At 53.9% G+C, this 24,128-nt stretch overlaps 1 protein-coding gene across 15 annotated transcripts in view; it reads left to right on the forward strand.

Moving 5' to 3' along the window:
* MPRIP (myosin phosphatase Rho interacting protein) overlaps window positions 1-24,128 on the forward strand; it is a 140,875-nt gene that overhangs the window by 64,196 nt on the left and 52,551 nt on the right. For all 15 annotated transcript variants that reach the window (XM_019656658.1, XM_019656649.1, XM_019656647.1 and 12 more), the window contains exons 4-5: window positions 14,250-14,401; window positions 20,208-20,292. In XM_019656658.1, coding sequence (XP_019512203.1) covers window positions 14,250-14,401; window positions 20,208-20,292 — 237 coding nt within the window. The remainder of the gene's footprint in view (window positions 1-14,249; window positions 14,402-20,207; window positions 20,293-24,128) is intronic.

Consider the following 24,128-nt stretch of genomic DNA (forward strand, 5'->3'; position numbering starts at 1 on the left):
CCTTACCCAACATGCCCTGGGAAAGGGGGCTCGAAACTCATGCTGAAAGTATAAAATATTCGACGAAGTTCTACTCCATCCACCCACTGCTGAGCCCTTAGGTATATGGGGAGCTGTGACAGCTGCTTCCTCTCCAAGAGTTCACTAGAAGGGGTTCTAGGCAGTGGTATAAAAAGGAAGCATGTGCCTCTGGAAATGAGCGGAGCCTGCAAGGCTATGGGCAAAAGGGATTATACGTCAGCACTGTGCTCTGGTTGATACAGCCCTTTCCCGTGGGGCACTGGCTAACAATCCTGAAGCCACTATGCCTGTGCATGGGGATTGGGCAGCTAAGTGAATGGGGTAGGGCCATCGGAGTGGGAGGTTACAGGCAAGCAAGGGGGAGGCCAGAAGTACCCATGTGGTCCTGGAATAGAACTGGAGACATCAGTCTGGTTAGCTTAATAGAGACACATAAAGAGATACAGATCGAGGAAGACGTGTATATACAGGGTTATATGCACCTATATTTCCTCATTCTGTCAGCTGAGGGGGCCAAGAAGCAGCAAAACCCCTGTAATGAGCATACCTAGCATTCAGATTTTGGTTTCTAATTGCATTCTCCAATAAGAGGAACGAGGGTTCCTTGGAGAAATGGCCTGTTCTAGGACTGGAAAATGAGGTGCCGTTGGAGTTGCCCTTGAAAGATTGGGGAGGACCCCACCCCCCTGCCAGGAAGCTGGGGTTGGTGTCCAGCCGCAAGACAGGGGGAGCTGGCATCATAGGAGTGAAGCTAGAAAGTGGGTGGACTCGGGTCATGGTCAGAACATACCAAGGGGTTTCCCTTCAGCTCCCCGCAGCCCTGGGCACTCTGCCGCTGTGACCTGTTATCCCGGAGACTCCATCTTCTGCCTCCACAGTGGGAGGCCTGGGACAGGTCGCAGGCGAGTGATCGAGCTGGGGAATGACTGTTGAGACTTAAACTAGCATTCTTCTCAGGACTAGTTATACTGTAGTTATAAGACTCTCTCAGACTTTTCTGTCTGATTAAACGAAGGCAGCTGGACCAAGAGAAGGGAATTAAGGAGTAACTCATCCATCAGCAGTTTTATCAGCACCTCAAGGACTGGCAGCCTTCCCACTCCCCTGCTTCCCCGTAGTGTCCTGAGCTTGGATATGAGGTCAGAGATCAGACCCTTGCTCCTGTCTCTCTGCTAGAGCTGCCCTTTCCCACCTGGCCTACTCGGAATGACCTCCTACCCCAAACCCCTCCTTTCCTGCTCCTGCCTCATTGTTCACTGCGGCCCATAACCACCACCAGACACACTGTACACTTCATTCATTATCTGACTCTAGATTGGAAGGTCAGCTTCGTGAGGTGACAGATTTTTGTCAGTTTTGTAGTTTTGTTCATTACTATGTTCTCAATGCCCAGCACATAGTAGGTGTTGGGTAAATCTACTACCTGAATGAATGCCGTTGGTAGCAACTGCTTTGCTTTCCTGACTTTCTCATGTATCTGCAGTGGAGATGATGCCAGCCTCAGATTTATGGGACAGAAAGTTAATTTATTGAGATACCTTCAGTCAACGCGCTGCCTGATCTCCAGTGGAACTCCATCTTCCCATTCGGACCTCACCAGACAGGTGGGGTCCTTGTGTCCCGAGGAGCCCTTCAGGCACCTGGCCTCTCTGTTCCTGGCCTCTGCGCTGTGCCGTCTGCAGGCCGTGCTCACAGCTGCCTTTCAGTGCTGAGCTCACTGAAGGAGGCAGTCACCATGTCTTACTCATCGCCGTGTCCCTGGGACCGGCATCCAGTCCATGTTGAATTAATGATTCATGGCCCTGTCTTGTATTCCCCAGCCCCTCCTCAGTCATTCCTCATCCTCTAGATTAAACAGCCCTGTCTCCTTCAGTCCACTCCTGCAGGACTCAGCTTGGGAGCCTTTTCTCCACTGCTTGTCGCCCCTGTGAGCCAAGTCCTGTTTGTTTCTGGCTTCTGTTGAGAGCTGACTTGTGTGAGTCCCGTCCCCAAGCCACCTTCTGTGTCCTCCTATGTGGGTAGCCAAGCTCTGCCCCGGGAAGATGGCCTCGTTGGGGTCAGGGCTACATGGAGAGGCATTTCAGAGCAGCAAGTAGAAACTGGGCGGGAACAAGGGAGGACAGAGGCAGCCCCCAGGCAGTGTGTAAGCTGCTAACCCCCTGCCGTACCTCTACCTAGAGGGACACAGGCCTCAGAAAAAACTGGACATTTCTGTTGGTGGCACCAGCACTCCTAACCTTTCTGCTCCCAACTTCCTATGTCCTTGCTCCACGGGCTCCAGGAAGACACCCAGTGCCCTGGGTGCCACCCCATGGATGCTGAAATCCACTCTGCCTGGCTGCCTGTGTGCCCATGGGCTATCTGACTCCTCTGGGTTCTGCATCTTTGCCTGCTGGGTTCCTGATAGTATCTCAGGCCCTCCAGCTATGATAGACAGGATTCTCTGCCCACAGGTAGCTAGCTGTCTTTGTTGAACAGTGACTGTCCACACAAATGCCCTGATTCCATGCGCCTTTGCATCTGAGAAGAAAGCTGAGTTCAAGTCCTTTTCTTGATCTCTGTCCTTTAAAACCTCCCTCATTCCTCAGACTCTGCCTGGGGCAGGGACTGCTTCTACACTGTCCTCCCCTGGATGCCTCCTCTTCCCTTGCCTGACATGCCCCTCCCCCAGTGAGTCTGTCCTCAGCCCTTTGCTGTCTCCAAGAGGCCTTTTCAGCTCCATCAGTTTCATGGACCTCAGGTTTTCTGTCTCTTTAGCTCCTGTGATCTTGGGGGCTCCCCAGGGTTGCTACGGGAACTGGTTGGTGCCCCTGGGGTGGCATTTTGCTTTCATCACATAGTCAGCCTGTGACCTTGCCTTCCAGATGGCCACTGGCTTCCATCTGTCTGTCTTTTCTTTGCCTCTCCTGCGTCCCTTCTCGTCCTGCGTGCCTGAGTCCTTTCGTTTCTGGTGTCAGCCTGAAAGAGTCTGTTTTCTATGAAGGCAGAGGCATAGAAATGCCAGGGAAAGGTAGCTGGAGCATAGGCCAAGTACAGACAAAAGGAAAGGAAATTTATTTCTTTAGTTTAGCCCCTGTTTTAGCCCTGAGTCACTGAGGCCCACCTCCTAGGAGTCCTCCCTGGCTGCTCTTTTTCTCACCAACCACACAGCTCAAGTCCATCTGGCTCTACAGTCAATATATCCCAAATTCAACCAGTCTTTACCTGCATGCCATTAGTATTCTGGTCCAACCACGTTTCCCCTGCCTGCCTCATTTGTTGGGGTCAGAGGGCTCTTGTGTGCTACAGTCAGGCTGCCTCCATCTCTCACCTCCTCTGCAGATCACATCCTCCGGCCCAGCAGGCCTGCCTGCCAGGTTCCTCAGGCTAGACCCAGCTCATCCTGCCCGGTGGCCTCAGTCCTTTTCCATCCCCTCAGACTCTGTTTGGACTCTGCATGTGTCTACCTCCCAGGCGTTTCCTTAGCCTTCTACCTGCTTCCTTTTCGTTCCTCACTTACCACCTGAAATCAGATCATTCTTGGCTTTCCTCTTACTTCCCTTCATCAGCACAGGAATAAAAAGAGCTTTTCTAAGGGCAGCCCTTTGTTCTGTTCTCACCTCTATTCCCAGCACTAGCCAAGAGCAGGGCCCAGCACAAGGTCGATGCTCCGTAAACGACTGTCAAGTACCATGAGCCATGAGTGAGTGTGGACCAGTCTGGCATGGTCTTAGGTGGGGCTATGGAAGCTTCTCTCGCTATCAGTGTGTGTTATAAAGGAGTCGGAGCTGAGGGCGTAGGCAGGCTCCCAGGTCCAGACATGAGGCAGGCAGACACAGCCGACTTCCTCCAGGAGTCTGCTAGGTTAGCCCACACACAGTGACTCACTAGGAGCAGAGGCAGAGACAGGGGACATTTGTGCAGGCAGAAGAGCCCTGGAAGAAGAAAGGGAACAGATGCCAGGTGGAAACCAGGACAGGCAAAACTAGGAAGGCGGGGTTTCGTGGTTTGGCTGATGGGGAAAGAGATCTATTTCCTTCACGGCTGGAGCTAAGGACATAGCTTTCTGGTTCTGGAGTAAACTGGGCCAGGGTGCTACACTGCACCAGTGCTGTTTAAGGCAGAAGGGTGCTCGTTTGTATGCAGCGTGTAGCTGAGATCCTCACCCACTCCAGGAAAAGAGTTCTTTCCCCATCCAGGCATGGCTGTGGCGCGGTATTGATAGCCTGAGGCAGAGGAGAGCCGCAGGATTCCAGGGGCCTGTTGGGGAGGGGGCATGTTTTGGGGGGAGTGTTGCTCCCACCTTTGAGCTGAGGAAATGGGGAGAGGTAGGAAGCTGAGGGGTGGGAGGGTTGAGTTCTGTGCCCACCGAGGCCTCTGTCCTGTACATACCCAATGGGTTGTGAGTTGGGCAGGAGTTGGCCAGGCTCCATCCGTAGAGTGACATTTCCATACAAGGAACACTTTGGCCGAAATGGATCGCTGCTTTCTGCCTGATTCCCAAGTTGGCCTGGACGCTGGGGTGGGGATGGGGGTTTCAAACACACATAACATACAATTTACCATCTTAACCATTTAAGTATAAGTTCAGTGGCATTAAGCACACCCACATTGCTGTGCTGCCATCACAACCATCTATTTTCACTTTTTTATCTTCTCAAACTGAAACTGCATACCAATTAAACACTAATACTTGACCTTTTATGTCTAGTGTATTTCACTTAATACAGTGTTTTCAAGGTCCATCCATGTAGCCTGTCAGAACTTGCTTCCTTTTTACAGCTGAATAATGTCTCCTTGTGTGGATAAACCACATTTGTTTATCCGTTCATCCATTAGTGGACACTGGGTGGCATCCACCTTTGGCTATTGTGACTAATGCTGCTGTGAACGTGGGCGTACAGATGCTGCTTGAGACCCTGATTCCAGCTCTTTGGAGTATTTACCTAGAAGTGGAGTTGCTGGAGCATAGGGTAATTCTGTGTTTAACTTTTTGAGGAGCTGCAAACTGTTTTGCACAGCAGCTGCACCATTTTGTCTTCCTACCACTAACGCACAACATTTTTGAGCATAAGCAACCTAGTAGGTATGAAGTGGCGTCTCCTTGTGGTTTTAATTTGCATTTCCCTCATTACAAATGATGTTGAACATCTTTTCATATATCTGTTGACCATTTGTGTATCTTTTTCAGAGAAATATTTAAGTCTTCAGCCCTTTTTTAATTTTTAATTTTTATTTTTATTTTTATTTTTTAAGCTGAGCCATCCTGCTTTAGCCCTGTTTTTAATTGTTTGGTTGTTTTGTTTTGTTTTCTGTTCAGTTGTGTTGAGTTCTTTATTCTGGATATTAATCCTTTATCAGTATCTGATTTGCAAATATTTTCTTCCATTCTATGGATTGCCTTTTCACTCTCTTGATAGTGTCCTTAAATGCACAAAAGTTTTTAATTTTAGTGAAGTTCAGTTTCTCTGTTTTTTGTTTTGTTGCTTGTGTTTTTGGTGTCATTTCCAGTCATTGTCAAATCCAATGTTATGAAGCTGTTGCCCTTGGTCCTCTGAAGAGTTTTAAGGTGTTTGCTCTTACATTTAGGTCTTTGATCCAGTTTGAGTTCACTGCTGTGTGTGGTATAGTGGGCTTTTCAGTCTAGTGGAGTCCTCCTGCCATGCCAGTTGGGTGGGGTAAAGAGGATGAAAGCAATTTCCCCCGGCACCCCTCTGCCCCCAGTCTTAGGAGCAAGATGGGCCTTGGCTGGCTGGCGATGGCTTCTCAAGGAAAGCTCCCCTGGCAGACAGCCCTTGGCCATTTGTCAGGAGCCTAGGCATCTTTCTGCCCAGCCAACAGCCTGAGCCAACAGTCCAGTCTGGCACAGCAGGTGCGAGAAGGAACTTCCTGGCCTTGGCAGCAAGTGAAAAGGCTCCTTGTTGTGTTCTTTTCTCTTTGAAAAAAAAAAAGTTTAGCCGACCCTAACAGTGCCCCAGGAATGCAAGGAGCTTGGCTGGTGGACAGAGCCCTGAATGGGTCATTTCTGTGCAGCACCCCGGCCACCCCCCACACTCCCGCTCAGTGTCCCCAGAGCCCTTTAGCACAGACGGCATTGGGTTCGCCCATCTCTGCTCTTCCCACAGCTCTGAGGTTGCAGGCTTCGCGTGGGCACTGCACTGGACAGCAGCCCCTGTCACTGCTCGGGGTTAGCACATGCACCCCTGTCCTGTGGTCCCCTTTCTGCCGAATCCATGGAAGCCCTGAAAGCCTCAGAAAGTCCACACTGCCCCTGGATGGGGCTAGAGCCAAATCTTGAAAGAGGGACCTCCTAGGGACGGGAGCACTTGGCCAGCGAGAATCATCTCCAGGAGGGACCACTCGTGGCAAAGTGCGTGGCTCTGCCCTCTGTGGAGACACGTGTCAGGCCTGGGAGGTAGAAAGCTAGCCCCTTGGGGGTGATGGGCCCTAGCTGCAGTGGTCCCTGCCTCTTCCTGCAGTAGAGGCAGCATGCTCAGGTGGGCTAGGAGTTGGAAACCTGGGCTCCAGTCCTCATGCCTCTCCAGGCCTCGCTTTCCATGTCTGGCACATGGGGCAAGGGGAGGGGAATGAAGCCCTTTCCGAGCCTGAGCAGGAGGCTTCTCAGTGGGCCTGGTCTACTGGCTGCCCTACCTACCTTGGTTATTTCCATGTTTGTTCAGTATTTTGTTGTAAGTGTACAAGTCATTGTCTTCTAGTGTATTCACAGAGTTGTCACAGTCAACTCTGTTGTCACAGTCATCACCACAATCTAATTTTAGAACATTTTTCACGCTCCCCCCCAAAGAAATCCTGTACCCCTTAGTTATCACCTCCTCCTCATCCCTCAGCCCCTGGTAACCACTAACCTGCTTTCTGTTTCTACCTATTTACCTGTTCTGGACATTTCATGCAAATGGAATTATGCAGTGTCACCACCCACCTCTTGACTTTCAACTTTATTATCTGCTGGTTGCTGTAATCCTGGCCCCAGGGGAGGTGGCTGCACAGTGGCACATGGGCCCTGGAGGTGGGATTCCCATTCTGCCCTGCCTCCCCTTCCAGCCAGCTCCTCTGTCTCATGCCTTCAAGTAGTGGAGGACTTGTCACTGTCAGGCCTTTACACATGTATCATCCTGCTATTCAATTAACAAACATGAGGTTTGGTAAGGTGGAGTATTAGCCTGTTTTATAGATAAAACATACTTATTTATAAATAGCACATTTATTATATATTGTAAAATATTTAGAAATAAGGCATAAATATATATAAGTGAATCTGCAATATAAACTTATTGAGGGGTTGGTTTGTTCCACATATCATTCAGAAATAATCACTGAAACTCATTTAGGGCAGTGCCAACATAAGTGTATAAAGAACAATCAAACTAGTTTTATCAGGTACCTCACAGTCTAGCATGGAAAACACATGGGCAGGCCCATAGGGGAATAGGGGCTACACATAGAGTCATCCCCTTCAGAGAGGACAGGGGGCCATCCTGGAGGTAAGGGATGTAAGGCAGGCATTTCTGGCAGGGAACAGCTACGAAGGGAACTGGCCTATTCAGCAAGTGGCCGTGGGTCGTGCCGGCCTGTGAATAGGGGCAAGAGGTAAACCCGGGGAGGTTGAGGGCAGAAAGGTTGGGCTTGTGAGACAGGGAGTGGCGTGGTCAGATCTATACCTGTGAAAGGTCTTTCTGGGGCCAGTATTGGCGACTGCAGGGGGACCAGTGTAAGACAGACAGTGCTGAGGAGCTGAGCGCTGGGCCTGGGGGAATAGCATCCACAGACCTCACTCCCTCATGCCCCACTAGAATTAACCCAGGTTTGAGGCTTCCACCTCCCTGATACTCAGATCTGGGCCTGGTGTGCCTGGGAGCTTGTCGGGAGGAGGGGCCAGACTCAGTGCAAGTGAGGTGCCTGGTGCCCCACAGCGGACAGAACCCCTCCCCCGGTCCCTCCCCCTGTGCTGGAGTGTGGCCAGGTACCTGACTGATCTCCCTCAGGGCCTCGAGTGGGGGCCGGCTAGGCACGGATGCACACGTAAGCAAGCTGCTCAGCTCGCTGTTGGATACACCCCTCAGATTGGCCCATCAGTTTCAAGAGGCTACTGGTAGCCATCTGAGGGCCAGCAGCTGCCTCCAGGTCCAGCACAGAGACCTGGCCTCCTCTCCCCTGTGAGGGAGAGGGTGGTCAGTGATGCCTAGAGCATCTTCCAATGCGGCTAGTCCAGAATTCAGACCTCCCTCCCCCTGCTGGCCTCCTCACTGCCCTGGGGTAGGAGAAAAGTGTGCACAGGGCTTCCGTGGCAAGCATTCAGGGAGAGTAGAGTGAATACATTGTCTTCCTACCACACCCCCTTGCCAAGGTAGAGAGTGTGTGTGCGTGCATGTGGGGAACCAGGAAGGAAGGAAGCAGCCTGGGTGGTGTGCTAGACCTGCGCCCTCGCTTCACAGGAGCAGCATCATGTCTGCTCTCAGGACAGCTCTGGAGTGAGGGGTTTCTTTTATTGTGGTAAAGTACATATAACATAAAACTTTTTTACCATTTTAACCACTGTAAAGTGTACGATTCTGTGGCATTTAGTACTTTTTTTTTTAAGATTTTTTTTTTTAGTTGGGTAATTGGGGGGATGGGAACAGTGCTGGGGAATTGGGGGAAGGGGAACAGACAAGTTGCTGTCGTTTTGTTCTTCAATCTAGTTGTGGAGGACGCTGCTTCACTGGCCCAAGTTGGCACCATCATTGCGCTCTTCCCTGGCGAGGCAGATCAGTCGCCGGCTTCTGGACGGCCGCTCACGCTGGCTGCTGGCTACATAAGGTAGCCCATGGCAACCCACTGCCACAGGGGCTGCAGCCTCCGCCGTCACCGGCGACTCACGGCAGCCCAGCTCCAGGTCGAGCTGTTGTTCAGCATCTTAGCTGTGGAGGGCAGTGTCACTGGCCCTCATATGTGGGATCCGAACCAGGGTCCTCTGGCATCCCAAGCGAGTTCTTAACCATCGCGCCACTCGGCCGGCCCAAGTACTTTTGTAATGTTGTGCAACCATCACCACTACCTAACTCCAGAGCTTCCTCATCACTCCCATTGGGGACCCCATACCCCTTAAGCAGTTACTCCTCATTCCCTGCTTCCCCACCCAGCCCCTAGCAACCGTTACTATAGATTTGCCTGTCCTGGATATTTCATCAAAATTGAGTCATATAATATTTGTCCTTTTGTGTCTGGCTTCTTTCACTGAGCATAATGTTTTCACGGTTCATCCATGTCAAAGCCTGTGTCAGTACTGCCTTCTCTTCATGGCTGAGTAATATCCCACTGTGTGGCTAGACCGCAGTTTGTTCATCCGCTGGTGGATACTTGCGCTGTTTCTGCCTTTTGCTATTATGAATAACACTGCTATGACCGTTTGTGTACAGGCTACTGTTCAAATACCTGTTGTCCATTCTTTGGGGTGTATACCAGAGAGTGTGGTGCTGGGTCATCGGCCACTCCGTGTTTAACTCTTTGAGAACTATTTTCCATAGCAGCGGCTCCATTTTACATTTGAAGTGAGGGGTGTTTTCACCCCTATTTTATACCCATGGAAACAGGCTCACAGTTGGCACTTGCCTGAGATTGCCGAGGTGGGGAGTGGCAGATCTGGAGATTTGGTGAGCGCTTCTTTGCCAAGGGTACAGTCTTTATTCAGGTGGGTCTTGTTTACCCACCTGAATGAGGGTAGGGAGTGGGGGACAACATGAATGCTTCCCATTCCGTCCAGGTCTGATACATGAACCGCCTCTGGTTCTGTAAGCATGGTTGCCTGAAAGAAAGGGCCCCATTGATAGCTCTGAAGGGCCCCTTGCTGTATTTCTGTCCCACTCTCCTTTTCTTCCCTCCAGCTCTAGAAAAGCTCGCCTTCCCGAAATCCCAGGATCAGCAAGAAATGAAAGGGGCCTGTTTTCCCTACAGCACACCTCTGTAGGCCGGGGGTGGGCACGGAGGTTCCCTAGGTGGCAGGGCTGCCACAGCAGGGCCTGCCTAAGCGGACCTCTGACAAGCTCCCTGCCTGCACTGGGCAGAGGTTCCCTTGGCCTCCTGTGGGCCAGGGAGTAGATATAAGTAGGAAGGCTGGGTTCTCAGCAGGGTGTGGTCATATCCCTGGAGAAAGGCCCTTGTCTTGTGCCCTCCTGCTTGGTCACCTCGTGCTTAAACCATCTTGAGCCCTATTGCAGCACTGCGTCTTAGCTGCTACAGTGTGGAAACCAGAAGAGGACCAGAGTTTCCCAGATGGCTGGAGGACGGTCGGTGACATTGTTGCGCAAGGACTGAACCCACAACTTGGCAACATAGCAGTGTCACATGGCCTGCAGACAGCTAATCCCTATTTAGGCAAATGAGCAAAAGTAGGTGATGCTCGGCCTTATAGGAGACCTGGATTCCTAACCTCAAGAGGCGCAGAATTAGGGCAGGGAGCTTATGGGACAGAGTTGGCTTCTCTGCTGACAGCACTAGGGCTGAGGGGTTTCTTCCAACTAAATCTGTGTTATAGCCTAGATATTTGCCCTTGCTCTCAGCACAAGATGCTGGCCTAGCAGGGAAATGATGGTTAAGAAGCAGTTCTCACCTCAGTGCTGAGAATGAGGTGGGTGTAGCCTGCTCCTGGACAGAGGTGGGGAGGGCTGAGCCTAGGCCTGGGCCTACCTGGACACCCTTGGATGCTACTGTCCCAGCTCTCTGAGTGCAAGAAACATGGCCAAATACAGAATAGTGAAGGGGCAAATGGGGTGACGGGATTGCCGGCCTCAGAAGGCCATAGGAGTAGTCAAAGAGAGGACATGTGGACCAGGGCCTGGCATTCAGGTTAGCACATGAGACAGCGAATGGCATCACGGGGGCACTGCTGAGAGACTCAGAAGGCACTATTTTCACGAGTTGTCAGTGTGTGTACCTGGGCGTTTTCCCTTCTTCTATGATGCTGCTTACTCTGCTTTTCTGCATATGTAGTAGGAGTATATGATGCCTGCTCCGGGTCATATTTAAGGAGGTCTGAAAGGTAGTAACTGTGAGACCCTAACACACTACCTAGGTAGTAAATAAACATTCAGGTCCTACAGCCCTAGCTAATTATGTCTTTGCCTTTTACTGGCACTTCTGGAAGGAGGTAGAGCCCCCATTTTGCATACTAAGAAACTGAACCCAGAGAAGTTCTGCCATGCAGTTGGTGCCTCTGCAGGACTGGCTGGGAAATCTTGTCTGTAGCTGGTGACCGTGTGCCCAGTGAAAACAGTTACTGTCCAAGAGGGGACAGTGAGCAGTTTGGTGACTTGAAGCCCTGGAACAGTAGTATCCAAAGGAGTGTGTGCCTTTGGGGGCCCATGAGGTGGCCCAGTAAGAAGAAAATACTAGAATTTCTGTTGATGTGCTTTATTGTCCCCCCTTAAGCTTGCCTCTATGTGTTATATATGTGTGTTATAGTTTATAACGCATTGGTGCCATGGCACAGATAGATAACTTATCCAGTCTGTGCATCTGTGTGTCACAGGTGGCGTACGCTGGCAGCATTGTAAGACCACATGCCCAGGGGCCTTGGAAAAGCCCCTCTGCCATCCCCTCCACTGTGTGATCTGCTTTTGATGGAAACAAGTCCATCACGCGTGCCCACACCTCATAGCTCCTGGCCTGTCCTCACAGCCGTCCACTGCACCATGTCCTCTTTTCTCTCACAAGAGGACCTGCCTCAGAGAAGCCGGGTGCCTTGTGGGTGCAGCAAGGAGCGTGTACTTCTGGGCGGGGGGACTGCAATGGTGTGATGTGGAAGGAGGCTAGGATTAGAACATGTGAAGAGTGATAGAGTGATGGGGCTGGAGCTGGAGCAAGGAGGCTGGGGGGGCTGGAACGCCTTTGTGGGCCCTGCCTGGGCTGGAGGGTGTGTCTCTATGGCTGTGGAACAGCTCTCAGCTGGGGAAGGAGACCCAGGCCCTAGGTGTGTGTGGGCCTCCCCAGCCAAAAGTCAGGCAGCCACCTTCCTTGCCCACCGCTCCTGAGGAAACCCCACCACCACCCCCATTTCATTGCAGGACAACCTACCAAGCTCCCTTTCCCAGCTCAAGGACCCTCCAGGAATGCCCGGGATAGACAGTGCCAGGCTGCTTCACTCATGGAGAACACTAGGCTTGGTGTGGATGTGGCCTCCTTAGCAAAGGGACTCGCCCCTCCCCCTGCCGCCACCCAGGGGTCAGTTCTGAGGCAGTCCTTCTTTGAACAAATAGCTGAGGGTGCACGCCCTTTCCCCACCTGAAGTCGGAGGTCTACCTGTGAGTTAATGGCCAGCCCTCCTTCCCTGCCACCTCCGTTCTGCGCTGGGCCCAAGGATGACGGGCTGAGCCCAGGGGCCTCATAAGGAAAGGCTTTTTGGAGCTGGGAGCTAACTCTTGTCTGCCTCCTGTGGACCAGAGAGCCGACAGCCATGTTGGACCCAGGGCTCCTGGAAACCAGCACTCCTCAGGTCTAGCTTCTGCAGTTGGGCACCAGGGATGAGGAGGGGGGTGGTGATGGGTCAGAAGAGCTCATAGGTCAGCCTGGAAAGTTAGGAAGATCACATGAGCTCAAGCTGGAGGATCCTGGGAGCTTCCACCTTCCTTTTGTGGGACATAAGAAGGTTTTCCAGGGCCGGCCGAGTGGCGCGATGGTTAAGAACTGGCTTGGGATGCCAGAGGGCCCCGGTTCGGATCCCACATATGAGGGCCAGTGACACTGCCCTCTTCAGCTAAGATGCTGAACAACAGCTCAACCTGGAGCTGGGCTGCTGTGAGTCGCCGGCGACGGCGTAGGCTGCAGCCCCTGTGGCAGTGGGTTGCCATGGGCTATCGTATGTAGCCAGCGTGAGCGGCCAGCAGCCGCAGTGAGCGGCCGTCCAGAAGCCGGCGACTGATGTGCCTCGCCCGGGAAGCGCGCAATGATGGTGCCAACTTGGGCCAGTGAAGCAACGTTCTCCACAACTAGACTGAAGAACAAAACGACAGCAATTTGTCTGTTCCCCTTCCCCCAATTCCCCAGCACTGTTCCCTTCCCCCCAATACCCCAATAAAAATCTTTAAAAAAAAAAAAAAAAAGAAGGTTTTCCAGTAGCAGGAAGTGGTTGGTCTGAGCTCAGCACCTGCGCCAAACCCAGCATCCTGATCTTAGACCAGGCCCCTTCTCTCTGTCCTGGCAACAAGGAGCTCATGGTGGGTGGGTGTAGGATGCACTAGCAGAGCTTTAGGAGAGAGGCACCCAATGGGCAAACCCCAGGTGGCCACCGTCGCCTTCTCTCCCACCGCTGCCTCTCCAGCAACGGGATTAAGAATATGCTGGGCTCTTGGGGCAACTCAGCAGAGAAACTGGTAACTGCCTTGAGCTCCCCCACCCCCAGTTTCTGAGCCATCCCGGTTTCTGAGCCATGGCAACCTGTCTCCTTTCCGAAAGCATCCTCATGATGGGGGGAAGGAAGAGGCCAGAGGGTGCAGGGCTAACAAAGCATGTTTAGGAAGGTCCTCTTGGCTAACCCTTCACCTCAGTAGGAATTTCTTAAAGCCTGGTTTTTAGTTTCCTTGCCCTAATTTCAGTGTCTAACAGTATTGCTGTCAGAAAGGGGGAAAGGTTATTATTCGTTGTTCCAGCACTGGCCACGCAGCGTGCAGCACTCCTCACAGGAGAGGCCTCTCACCTGAGTGGAGCCATCTTGGCCTCCCAGCCCCACAGCCTGCCTCAAGGATGTGGCTTCTCTCTGGCCCCCTCCTTGCCTCTGAAAGAACCTTGCTGTTTTGAAACCACCTCCTGGAGCTTTTTCTCACTGCTCTTTTGGATCAGTAACCCGCCCCCTGAGACCAGGCTCTCAGCTGCCCCTGTCATCCCAGCTGTCCTCACAGAGCAGTCCCCTTCCTGTCTCTCTCCCCCCTCTTCCCCACCGCCTTCCCCCCGGACTAGCTGGGATATTGTTTTCCAGCAAAGAAGGAATGTCCAGCTGGGTGTGTTCTGAGAAGAGCAGGCCTGTCACCCTCCTCTGGGAGCAGGGGCAGGTGGGATGTGGTCCTTGGAGGGCCTGGGGAGACAGCACACCCCATGCCTCAGCTGTAACGCGGGGTCCATGCAGCTGCGAGAGGTCTGGTGCCTGTCGGGAAGCCATGGGGTCGGAAAGGGCCTGGGGATGTGGGGACGGTCCCTGCTGCCTCACTGCGCCCCCTTCGAGCTGGCCTCTGATTGACTGCCCGCCTCGTGTCTTTCTGCAGCCCACGACCCTCCCTCAGGGCACCATCAACATGAATCAGTGCACAGATGTGGTGGATGGCGAGGGCCGGACAGGCCAGAAGTTCTCCCTGTGCATTTTGACCCCTGAGAAGGAGCATTTCATCCGGGCTGAGACCAAGGAGATCATCAGCGGGTGAGTCTGCTCCAGGCATTTGGGAGGCGTCCCTCCCCACCCACAAGCAGGTCCTTGGATCAGGTCCCTTTGGCACAAAGTGAGAGCATCACCATCACTTTCTCTTTCCATGCATGTGCCCTTCTGAGTCCCCTCTCTCCATTCACCCTCCACTGCCTTTGCTTCGCCCCCCAGCTCACACATTCACCAAGGATACCCGCTCACATCCTGCTGCCTCAGAGGTCTTCCTCTTCTGGCACTGCCCCTTCTCCCTCAGGCCTCCACTAGTCTCCCCTCTGTTCTCACCACACCCCAGTCTTCTGTCACTCAACCACTGGGTCTCAGTCCACAAAGCACTCTGACCTTGCCTCCCTCCTACCTAAGACCCCACCTCTTGGGGGTCAAGTCCACGTTCCTTGGCTGCCCCTTCCCAGCACTCCAGCCTCATTCCCAGCACTGAGCACGAACTGCTTGTCACTGCACACTCCCTAGTGTCTCCCTCCCTGCCCCCTTTGCATTCACTCATGCTCCCGCCCTCCTCTCAGTCTGGAATAATCCCTGGATTCCCAGGCTGTTAGAGTTAGCCTGAGTGTCCACTCCCCTGGGGTGCTTGGCTCCATCTGCTGACTCTTATAAAGATGGAGATTGTCTGCTTCCCCAGGCAGTGGTAGGCCCTTGACAGTGGAGGCCGTGTCTCGCCCACACACAGCAGTCACTCAGTGCTGCTACATGCACTAGCTTCTTTGAGTGGAAACAATGGAAGGTTTCTGGGTCATACCACTCCCCTGAGTGAGCACACCCTATGCAAAGGCTTAGGAGAAGCCCTGGGAAACGGCAGATGGGCCCAGGTTTTCAGGTGGCCGGCAGCCCTGGGGTGCTGAGCTTGTGTTCCTGAGCCTATGCAGCATGTGCTTTCTGGGAGGCCCAGCTTATGGGCATCTGTTGCCAGCTCTGTGCAGCCCAGCCACACGTCGTATATGCACAATGAGAAGATGCAGCAGGAGCTCAGGCACTGGGTCTTAGAGAATCCCTGTTGTCCTTTAAGGCTGAGAAAGAGGCAGACGAGGCTGAGAGGCTTAGGGAGGAGTAAACTCAGGGTATAAGGAGACAAGGCTGATTACTGCAGCGTAGAGGAGAGATAGAAAGTAAAGCCCTTTGGTTTCAACAATGGAAAGACTTCTGTGAGCAGTGGCCTGGGCTTCAATATTTCAGCTGCAGCCCTGGCCAGGGCCGCTGCGTGAGGAATTGGGAGCATTTGGCCAGAAAGGTCCCAGGTTTTGCCAAGTTCAAATCCACACCATGGTAGGGCTGGAGCAGAGCAGAGGGCCAGAACTATGCTACAGAGGGGCCAGGCGGCCCTCTACTGGGGATACCAGCTCACCCAGAATCCTTTCCTGGAGAGAGGCGGGTTTGCATTTCTAACAACTGGGGACAACAGGAGGACACTTTGCTGCTCCCTGATCTTATTCCTAGAAGCATACAGTTGAAGAGTGTGAAGGGCTTTTACTGAGCCCTCATTCTACAGCTGAGAGACTGAGGCTCTGGAAATGAGGGGAGCCCAACCAAAGGCAGTCTCCTGCTGTGAGTGACAGCATGGAACCGTTTGCACTTCCAGGTTCACACTTGCTGCCTTGGTCCTGTCTGCTCTGGCAGGCACACCTGGACCAAGGCTCCACTGCCCCTGCTGGGTTCCCTGGGGAGATCCAGCCCTCCTAACAGGAGCTGGGTTCCAGGTATGGGTCTGGGACAGGTGGAATGGGAAAGGGTTGTCCAGCGCCCACAGGGCAGGCTGTGGGTATGTAAGCTAGAGGACTGGGTCAATGAGGTATGGTTGCCACACTGGTGTTAGAGAATGATGGTGATGGCTGGCATTTGGCGGTGCCTCTGGCAGGCGGCCTAAGTCCTGCTGTCAGACACTGGCACCAACCAGCTCGCTCTGAGCCACTCTCCTGTGGTCACTGCTCTCTGTGTGCATGGGGCCTGCCATTCCCCTGCAGCTTGGGTGGACAAGGTAAACTGGGTTCCTGGATCCAATTGCAGCATGAGAGGGGGGCCCCACACCAACAAACAGTTCCTAGACACCAGCAGGGCATCCTAGAATTCAACTCAGCTCTGACATTCTCTACCCTGGAGGGGTGGGGGCAGGAGTGTTGCATCAGATCTTACAGGTTAAGGGCTCAGTCCAATGAGACTGCTCTACCCACTCCCACACTGACCCACCAGCTATAGATTGGAGGTTCCCACCACCCCTTCTTGGATTCAGTTAATTTGCTAGAATGGATCACAGAATTCAGGAAAATCCACCTACTCACTGGATTACCAATTTCTTACAAAGGATACTAAAGGATACAAATCAACAGCCAGGTGAAGAGATGACATACATAGGGCGAGGTCCCAAACAAAGAAGCTTCTGTCCTCTTGGGGTGGGGGCCCAGCATGATGGCACTTGGAGCGTCCTGGTTCCCTGGTTCCCAAACCTGGAAGCTCTCCGAACCCCATCCTTTTGGGATTTTATGAAGGCTTCATTACATATGCCAGTCCTAGTTACTGATTCCAGCCCCTGTCCCTTCCCAGGAGGTCAGGGGGTGGAACTGAAACTTCCAACCTTTTTCTAACCACTGACAACCAGCCCTCATCTTTAGGTGCTTCCAAAAGTCGCTCATTCACATAACAAAGACACCTTTATGGTTCTCACACTTAGGAAATTCCGAGGGTTTCAGGATCTGTAAGCCAGGCATTATGGATATAAACCAAAAAAAGAAAAATGTATACACATCACTTGTATTCATCTTTTGTTATCAGTATATATTGAGTATTACAATTTTAATACAGTTTTCTCCTTTTTAAAAATGTGTATACATTTTTTGGGCACCCTCTGTACATGAGAAATACATTTTGGTCATCTGAATGACTAAATGTATATTTCTTATAAATCACAATATTGCACAAGGTCATTAGAGGGCCAAGACTCCAGGTGTATGAGCCCTCAGGGTCCCATAGGTAGACTGGGCGTCCTGAGGGCAGGAGGCTTGTGAGGTGGCTCCGTGGCATACCTAGAGCCTGCGTAAGTCACCTGACTGTCTCCTTCCTGGTCCTGGGTCTGGACCTCTGCTTCCTGTCCAGCAGGCAGGGCTCTCTTAGAGGCAGCTGCCCCCAGGCCTATGTGGTCCCTCTGGCGACCCTGGGCAGCAGCTTTTTCATCTTTCCCACCCGCCAGGACGCTCAGACCTCCTTTAGGGTATCAGGTGGGCAGTGTGCCTGAGGACTGACTTTTGCCTCCATCTTCTCCCCTTCTTCTGCCCCTCTCCTTCTCAAATGGACCCCCTTCCCTTGGCTTCCTTTCTGGCCTCCTGGGTCTCACCACTTGTCATAGCTTCTTTGCTGGGTAATGTCACCTGTGGGCTCTGGGGCCCTGCGATTGGTGCCAGCACTTTCTCCTGTCTGACTTTGAGCTGCACAGCACATGGAGCCTTCTTCCCTGGGTCTTCTCTGAAATGAAGAGGCCTCAATGGCCTGAGACAGCCCAGGCCGTCCCTCCCAGGCTGGATGGGGAGAGTTGGCAGTTCTTTCCCAGTTCCCTCATGCTGGGAGGGGACCTCCAGGATGTTTGGGGCACAGCTTTACACAGCTCATTTGTATCCTTTAGAGGAGGCAGGATTTAGGCTGGAGTTGGCAAGGTTGGGGGTGCTCTTCTGTGCCCTCCAGCTAGCCTGGGTCAGGGCTTTCTCCCATTCTCACTTATCCTGGCTCTGCCTTCAAAGTTGGGGAGCCCATTCAACCTCGTCCCTCATGCCCACATCCACCACCACTCCCAGGTCCACATTCATCCCTCACCTCCCTTCCCTGAGTGTACCTTAACATTCGTAACACACCTGGATAATGTTAGGCACTTCCTCCGGGGTTCCGTGAGAAATCCTAGTGTAGAGGACATCCCATCATTTGTCCCTGGGGCCAGGCCTCTCTCATCCTCCAGCCATAGCAGCTGAATCAGGCAGGACTGAGGTGCCTTGTGACTCGGGCCGCCCTCCCTCCATGCTTCAGCCTTGAGTCTCCAGCCTCGTTCAGCTTGCCAGGAGCTTCAGAAGCTCCATTTGGGCAGTGCAGACCTGTCATCTTCCCGCCAGGTCCTGTCCCACAGGCTCACAGGCTCCCATAGCCCCATAGAGTGCAGAAGCTCAGGGTACCCCGAAGGGTCTGCACCTCTGTCACGTTCCCCGCACTCCAGGTGACTTGGCCCAGCAGTCTCTCTTCCCCTCCAAGGTACAGCTTTAAGAGGGGCCTTCGGCAGGCGTGGCTCATTGGTTCCCAAAAGAAATGTCAGCCCCTGTGGCCAGCTAGAAGCAAGTCTTTTAACCCCACAAGCATGGGAACTCCTCAACTCACAGCAGTGAGGCCCCTGGGGAGTCTGCTCATCTGCTGCCTTTGCAGCTACAGTCATGGCCTGCTTTCTTGCCTTGGGGCCCTCAGAGAAGTAACCTGCAGGGCCTGTGCCTCAGGTCTCTCAGCAAATGGGATACTACCTGCTCTGGGCTGGGCTGGGCTGAGGGTAGCCCCTCTGCTTGAATGCTGTGAGTCCCCACGCCCAAACCCACCTCCTCAGCTTCCAACTGTCAACGGCACAGCCAGCACACCCTCCTGAAGCTGTCCCAGAAGGCCATTTATTGTGACCAGCTTCCTACCTCCACCCCAAATTAAAGAAGCACCCCCAAGTACTAAAAATGCCAGGTCTTCTCCCTGTCCCGGCGTGGGGTGCTGGTGGTCACTGCAGCCTCCACCCAGGGTGCTGCCAGTGCAGGCTCTGCCTCACAGCTTGGCCACCGCCACCTGGCCCTTGGCACAGGCTGGCGGCATGCCCAGTCCAACCCTAGTGTTCTGGGAAGAAGTGGACCAGTGTTTTCCTGTGGTACCTTCCCCTTTGGGGAGCACTGGGGCTGCCCTTCACCACCAAGTCCCCTCCAGACCTCTGCTCTTCCTGTCCCCCTTCCTCCAACCTTCCCAGGTGTTTCAAAGCTCCCCATGAGGCCTAATCTAGCCCCTAGTTTCAGAGATGATGAGACTGAAGCCCACGCAAGGTTGTGGTTAGAGCGTAGCAGACCCAGATCTGGGTCTGTCGCCTGCTCTTTCTGTGCTCTCCTGCTGCCTGTCCGACGGACATCCAGCATGCAGGCCCTGGTGCGGATCCCTGGGCAGCTTTGCAGAACTTTCCCAAAGCCGAGGTGCCCACTGCCCTCCCTGTCTAAGTGGGGCTTATAGGCGAGTGAGTGGGTCTGGAGATCAGCTGCTCAGCCCCTGAAGTGATCTGCTGTGAGGGGCTTTGGTAGCATGACCCTTGGTTTCCTGCCTCAAGAGCCCTAAATGGCCCCCCGTCACAACCCATCTGTGCCCTAGCCAAATCTACTCTGGAAGGCAGTTTTAGAGCCGAGTCTAAGCCCTGAAGATAGGGACAGTGATAGAAACAGTGGCATGCCCTTCACTCCGAGGCCAGTGGTCAGGCCTGCTGCTGTACCAGGGTGGAGCCCACATCACCCCTGAGCTACAGCTGCTGGGCCCTCCCCACCTGCACTGTGGTCATTGCAGAGTCGGCACCCGAGCCTAATCCCAGCAGCCTGTGCCTGTCCTGGGCTGTGCTCCTGGCACTTTCTGCCCCGGCAGTGGCAGGCTCTAACCTGGACTGGTGCTTGGCCCTGCTCGGGTGCCTGGAGGCCTGGCCGCTGGCTGAGTGACTCCAGGCAGGAAGCATAGGGCTTAGCGCTTAGACTGCTCAACAAGCTAAGGTCATAATTCCTGAGAGCAGGGTCTCACCGGCTCTCTCCTCTTCTCCTCCCAGATGGCTGGAGATGCTCATGGTCTATCCCAGGACCAACAAGCAGAACCAGAAGAAGAAGCGGAAAGTGGAGCCCCCCACGCCACAGGTAGGTGATGGGTTTGCCAGGTGGATCCCCTCGGTGGAGCTGGGGAAAAGTAAGAGCACCCTGGGAGGTTAAAGGCCTTCAGAACTCAGCCTAAAATTTGGAGTGGGGCGGGGGTCAGGTCAGGGCTGAGGTAGTCATCAGCCCTGTATGTCCCCCGCATCCCTCCAGTGGTCCATGGCTGCAATCTACATACTTCTCTCCGAGCCACAGGGCAAGACCCATTGCAGGGACAGGGTGGCCTGCTCCTGTGCTCTAGGGGTTCCCCAAGAGGTTTCCAGCCAGTAGCACAGCATGGGTTCCCTTCTCCTGGCTGTCCTCCCAGCTGCTGGGGAGCAAAGAGCATGGCAGGAGGGGCTGCCTGCTGTCCACACCTTCCTCATGTACCTTAGCTCAGTTCCACTTTACACACAGATAGGATGCTGCAGACAGAAAGCTGAGAAGAGGGGCTGGGCAGGGAGGTCCTAGAGTATCCCGGCCAAGGGAGGAGCTCTCAGGGGATCCTACTCCTTCACTGGGCTTTGACCATAAATGGAAAAACCTGCCACTGGCCTGGATTTTTGTGCCCCTGCCCCGACTTCCATGTGACCAGAGTGGGAGGTGGCTGGCTTGGTCCCTACCAGGTCCAGTCCTCCCCAAAAGCCATTTTCCTCGTCCTTCTCTCTCCTGCCAGTCTGCAGGGGGTCAGGACGCCGGAAGGCTCCCTGACATGCCCCCCACACTCTTGGGGCCCTGCTGCAGCAAGTTAATCGTTCTGAGCCGAAATGAACTGATGTGCAGAATGGGCCTGTGGAAATCTAGTTAGACAATTACTGTGAGCATGAAAGGAAGTCTGGGGCCCATTTAGGTGCTAGTACATGTTATTCTTTTCCTCTCTGCCCCAAACTTGACTGTTAGCAAGTGCTCTTGCCTTGCCTGAGAGGGAGCAGGATGGAGATTACCCCTTGGGCATCTTGCAAGGCTCAGAGCCTGGCAGAGAGCCCGCCCATAACAGAACATGGCTGCCCCTGAGGCTCAGCAGTCCTCGCTGGCTGCTCTCTGCTTCACCAGTTGGTAGAGGTCAGCCTGGGCAGGACCAGGAGGTGGTAGTGGCCTGGGTCCCTTTCTCCTCCACACCCCGCGGGCTCCCCGGACATGCATGCCGTGGCCTCTTGCTGAAGGACTGCAGCTCTGGGCCTGCCTCCCATTCACTCTCCCCAGGAGTCCCAGGCCAGCACCCTCTGGAAGGTAGTGTCCCTGGCAAGAAGTCGGCAAAATACAGTCAGAGCCGTTCCTGGAGACTGAAAGTGGAGCTTCCTGCTAGGGAATAGCTGATAGACACCCTGATGCCCCAAAGCTGCCTGGTTCGAGAGAAGAAACCCCAGGCAGAATAACAGTGTTTAGTTCCGCAGTATTTCCAAAGTTATGGCTTGGAAACAGTGCTGGAGCAGAGCTGCTGCCTCCACATAAAGCAAGCACATGTGCAGAAGACACACTCAGCCCAGCCCCGGGAATTTGGTCATGTCCCTACTCCCTGGCTGTCCCCTCCCCTGTGATATCTCTTTCCCCTAATTACTACCAAGCTTGACCTTTTCAGTTGGTAGTCGGAGCCAGGTGATCACGGAATGGTGAGGTCACTCACTTTCTGAGGGTCTCTTAGAGCCTGGGACTCCAGGGCCCCCAGTCTTCTCCACTCAGCCCCTATCAAGCCCTCGCAGAAGCCTGGCTGGATGGGTTTCTTCCACATCCTGCTTTCTAGAGCATCCCATTTGAGGCCACTGGTTTCTCGAAGCTGTGAACTTGGAATGGCCGTGCTCCTGTGAGTCAGTGTCATGTAGTGATGTGGGGCCTCTCCAGAGGCAAGTTGGGGGTCTCTAGGCAGGCTTCCCCTTCCACCCTGAGCCAAAGGTGTTGTAGTGCCCCAGATGGGGTTGTGGGGAAGCCTAAAGCCTTAGGGGCCCCCGGAGAGACAGAGCCCATACCCAACCCCTTTCTCCATGGCCCAGGAGTTTCAGATCACACCATTGGGGAGCTGGAAGCTCTGCTGCACCCTCCCCTCTGGGAACTCAGGTTGGGGAGCCCAGGGTTGCCCTTCAAGAAAGGTGTGTCAGGCAGTTGGGAGGTTGGGCCATGGAGAGTACAGGCACCCAGTGGTTTGCTGTGAGCATCAGCGAGAAGCCCAAGCTGGGCCCTAAGGGAAGATGAGGATCAGACTGCAGGGGGAGTAGACAGCCCCTCGGCCTGGACCAGGGGCGGGGGCAGCAGAGTCCAGGGTAGGAGGAGGAGAGAGGCTTGCCCTGACCAGAGCCTCTGAAGCCTGGGCCCTGAAAGCATGGGCTCCCGGGAACTGCTGCTTACTCAGCCTGTTTACTCTGAGAGGAAAGACTTGTCCTACTTTCCTGGTGCTGAGCTGCCTCAAGAAGAACAGTAATCCACTCTAGGTATGACCAGGGCAGGAAGGATAGAGATCTTACTGTCCTCCCTGCAAATCCCAGAGCTGGGAGGCCAGGGGCCGTGTGTCTCCCGAGCTAGGTGTGCAGGCCTGGGGACTCGCCTCATCAGGTGGAGCTCTGGGAGGCTGGCTCCTCCCATCTCCCCAGCCCCCCAGACTCTTGGTCCTTGCTCCTTCCTTTCTTCAGAGAAAGTAAAACAGCAGGCCTCCGTGAGGGACGCCCCATGCTCCGGCTCATCTGGGGCCACACATGTGTTGTGAGTGGCCACCTCTGCCTCTTAGGCATCCTGTTTTCTTCTTTGGTGCCTGCTGCGACACTCCACTTCAGGTCAGAACCCTTACTCCCAGTGGGTCCCTGCTTGGTTTCTGTGCCCAGAAAGTAGAAGGAATGACTTTCTGTGAAACTCCTCCAGAGAGGGGGCCTACTCAGCACTCTGAGGCTATAGGGGCCCCTTGGCCTAGACCAGGCTTCCCACCCTTTCCCGTCTTTACTCACTGCTGTGAAAACCCTTTTTGAGCAGCCAGCCATATAAACAGCACAGACCATTATGGTGTTGATGGCCCTGAGCATTGCAACTGTCCCAGCCACACAGGGACCAGCATTTAGTGTCTCAGTATCTTCTGCACGTAGAAAATCCAGTGCTTTTCCTCCTTCCTCTTGCACAGACAGCTCGGGTCTGGGTCAGCATGAGCCCCAGCGCCCTCTTCCCCATGGCAGTGACAGTTAAGAGCAGGTGGTGCCACACAGCCCTGGCCTGGCTCATGCACAGTCTTACTCTCCACACATCTGCTTTGGAGAAGAGAAGCGACTTTACCCAGAGACCAGCCTTCCCCCAATCACCCGCCTAGCCCCCCCTCCCCTGGAAGCCAGCGTGGCTTTGTTCCTGCTTGACTCGGCATAGAGTCAAGAGACAGCAGGACTACCAAAAGAGAGCAGAGAGCTCCCTGTGGACCTTGGCCACCATTCAGGGCCCTCATGCTCTGGGATAGCCCTCCAGAAGTGAGGTGCATGGGCAGGGATCTGTGGTTTTGAGCAGCCCGGCACAGGTTGGGAGGCCCAGGGCCAGGAGACGGGTCTATAGCTGCTTGGTGCTGGGAAATGCTGTGTTCCCCAAGCTCCCAGTCACGGCCCCTTGGATCTTGGGCCTGGAATTTTCTCTGTCTCTTAGAGATCCCTGTTACCCCACCCCCTCCCCAAGCATCAGAGAGGAGTGTGCATGTGTCATGGGCACTTCACCCATAGGGCAAGGCTGAGGGCGCCGGTGGCCAGAGCCACCTCCCTCATGGGCACAGCTGCCTGTTCTTTCCTCTGACCCTTTTTGGCAACCTCTGCCTATCCTGGTCCGGTCTCTCCACAGAGGGGACTGATTTACCAAGGGTGGTCTTCACCTCCTACCCCCACCCCCAC

Source organism: Hipposideros armiger, unplaced genomic scaffold (assembly GCF_001890085.2).
Source record: "Hipposideros armiger isolate ML-2016 unplaced genomic scaffold, ASM189008v1 scaffold_264, whole genome shotgun sequence".
Lineage (NCBI taxonomy): Eukaryota > Metazoa > Chordata > Mammalia > Chiroptera > Hipposideridae > Hipposideros > Hipposideros armiger.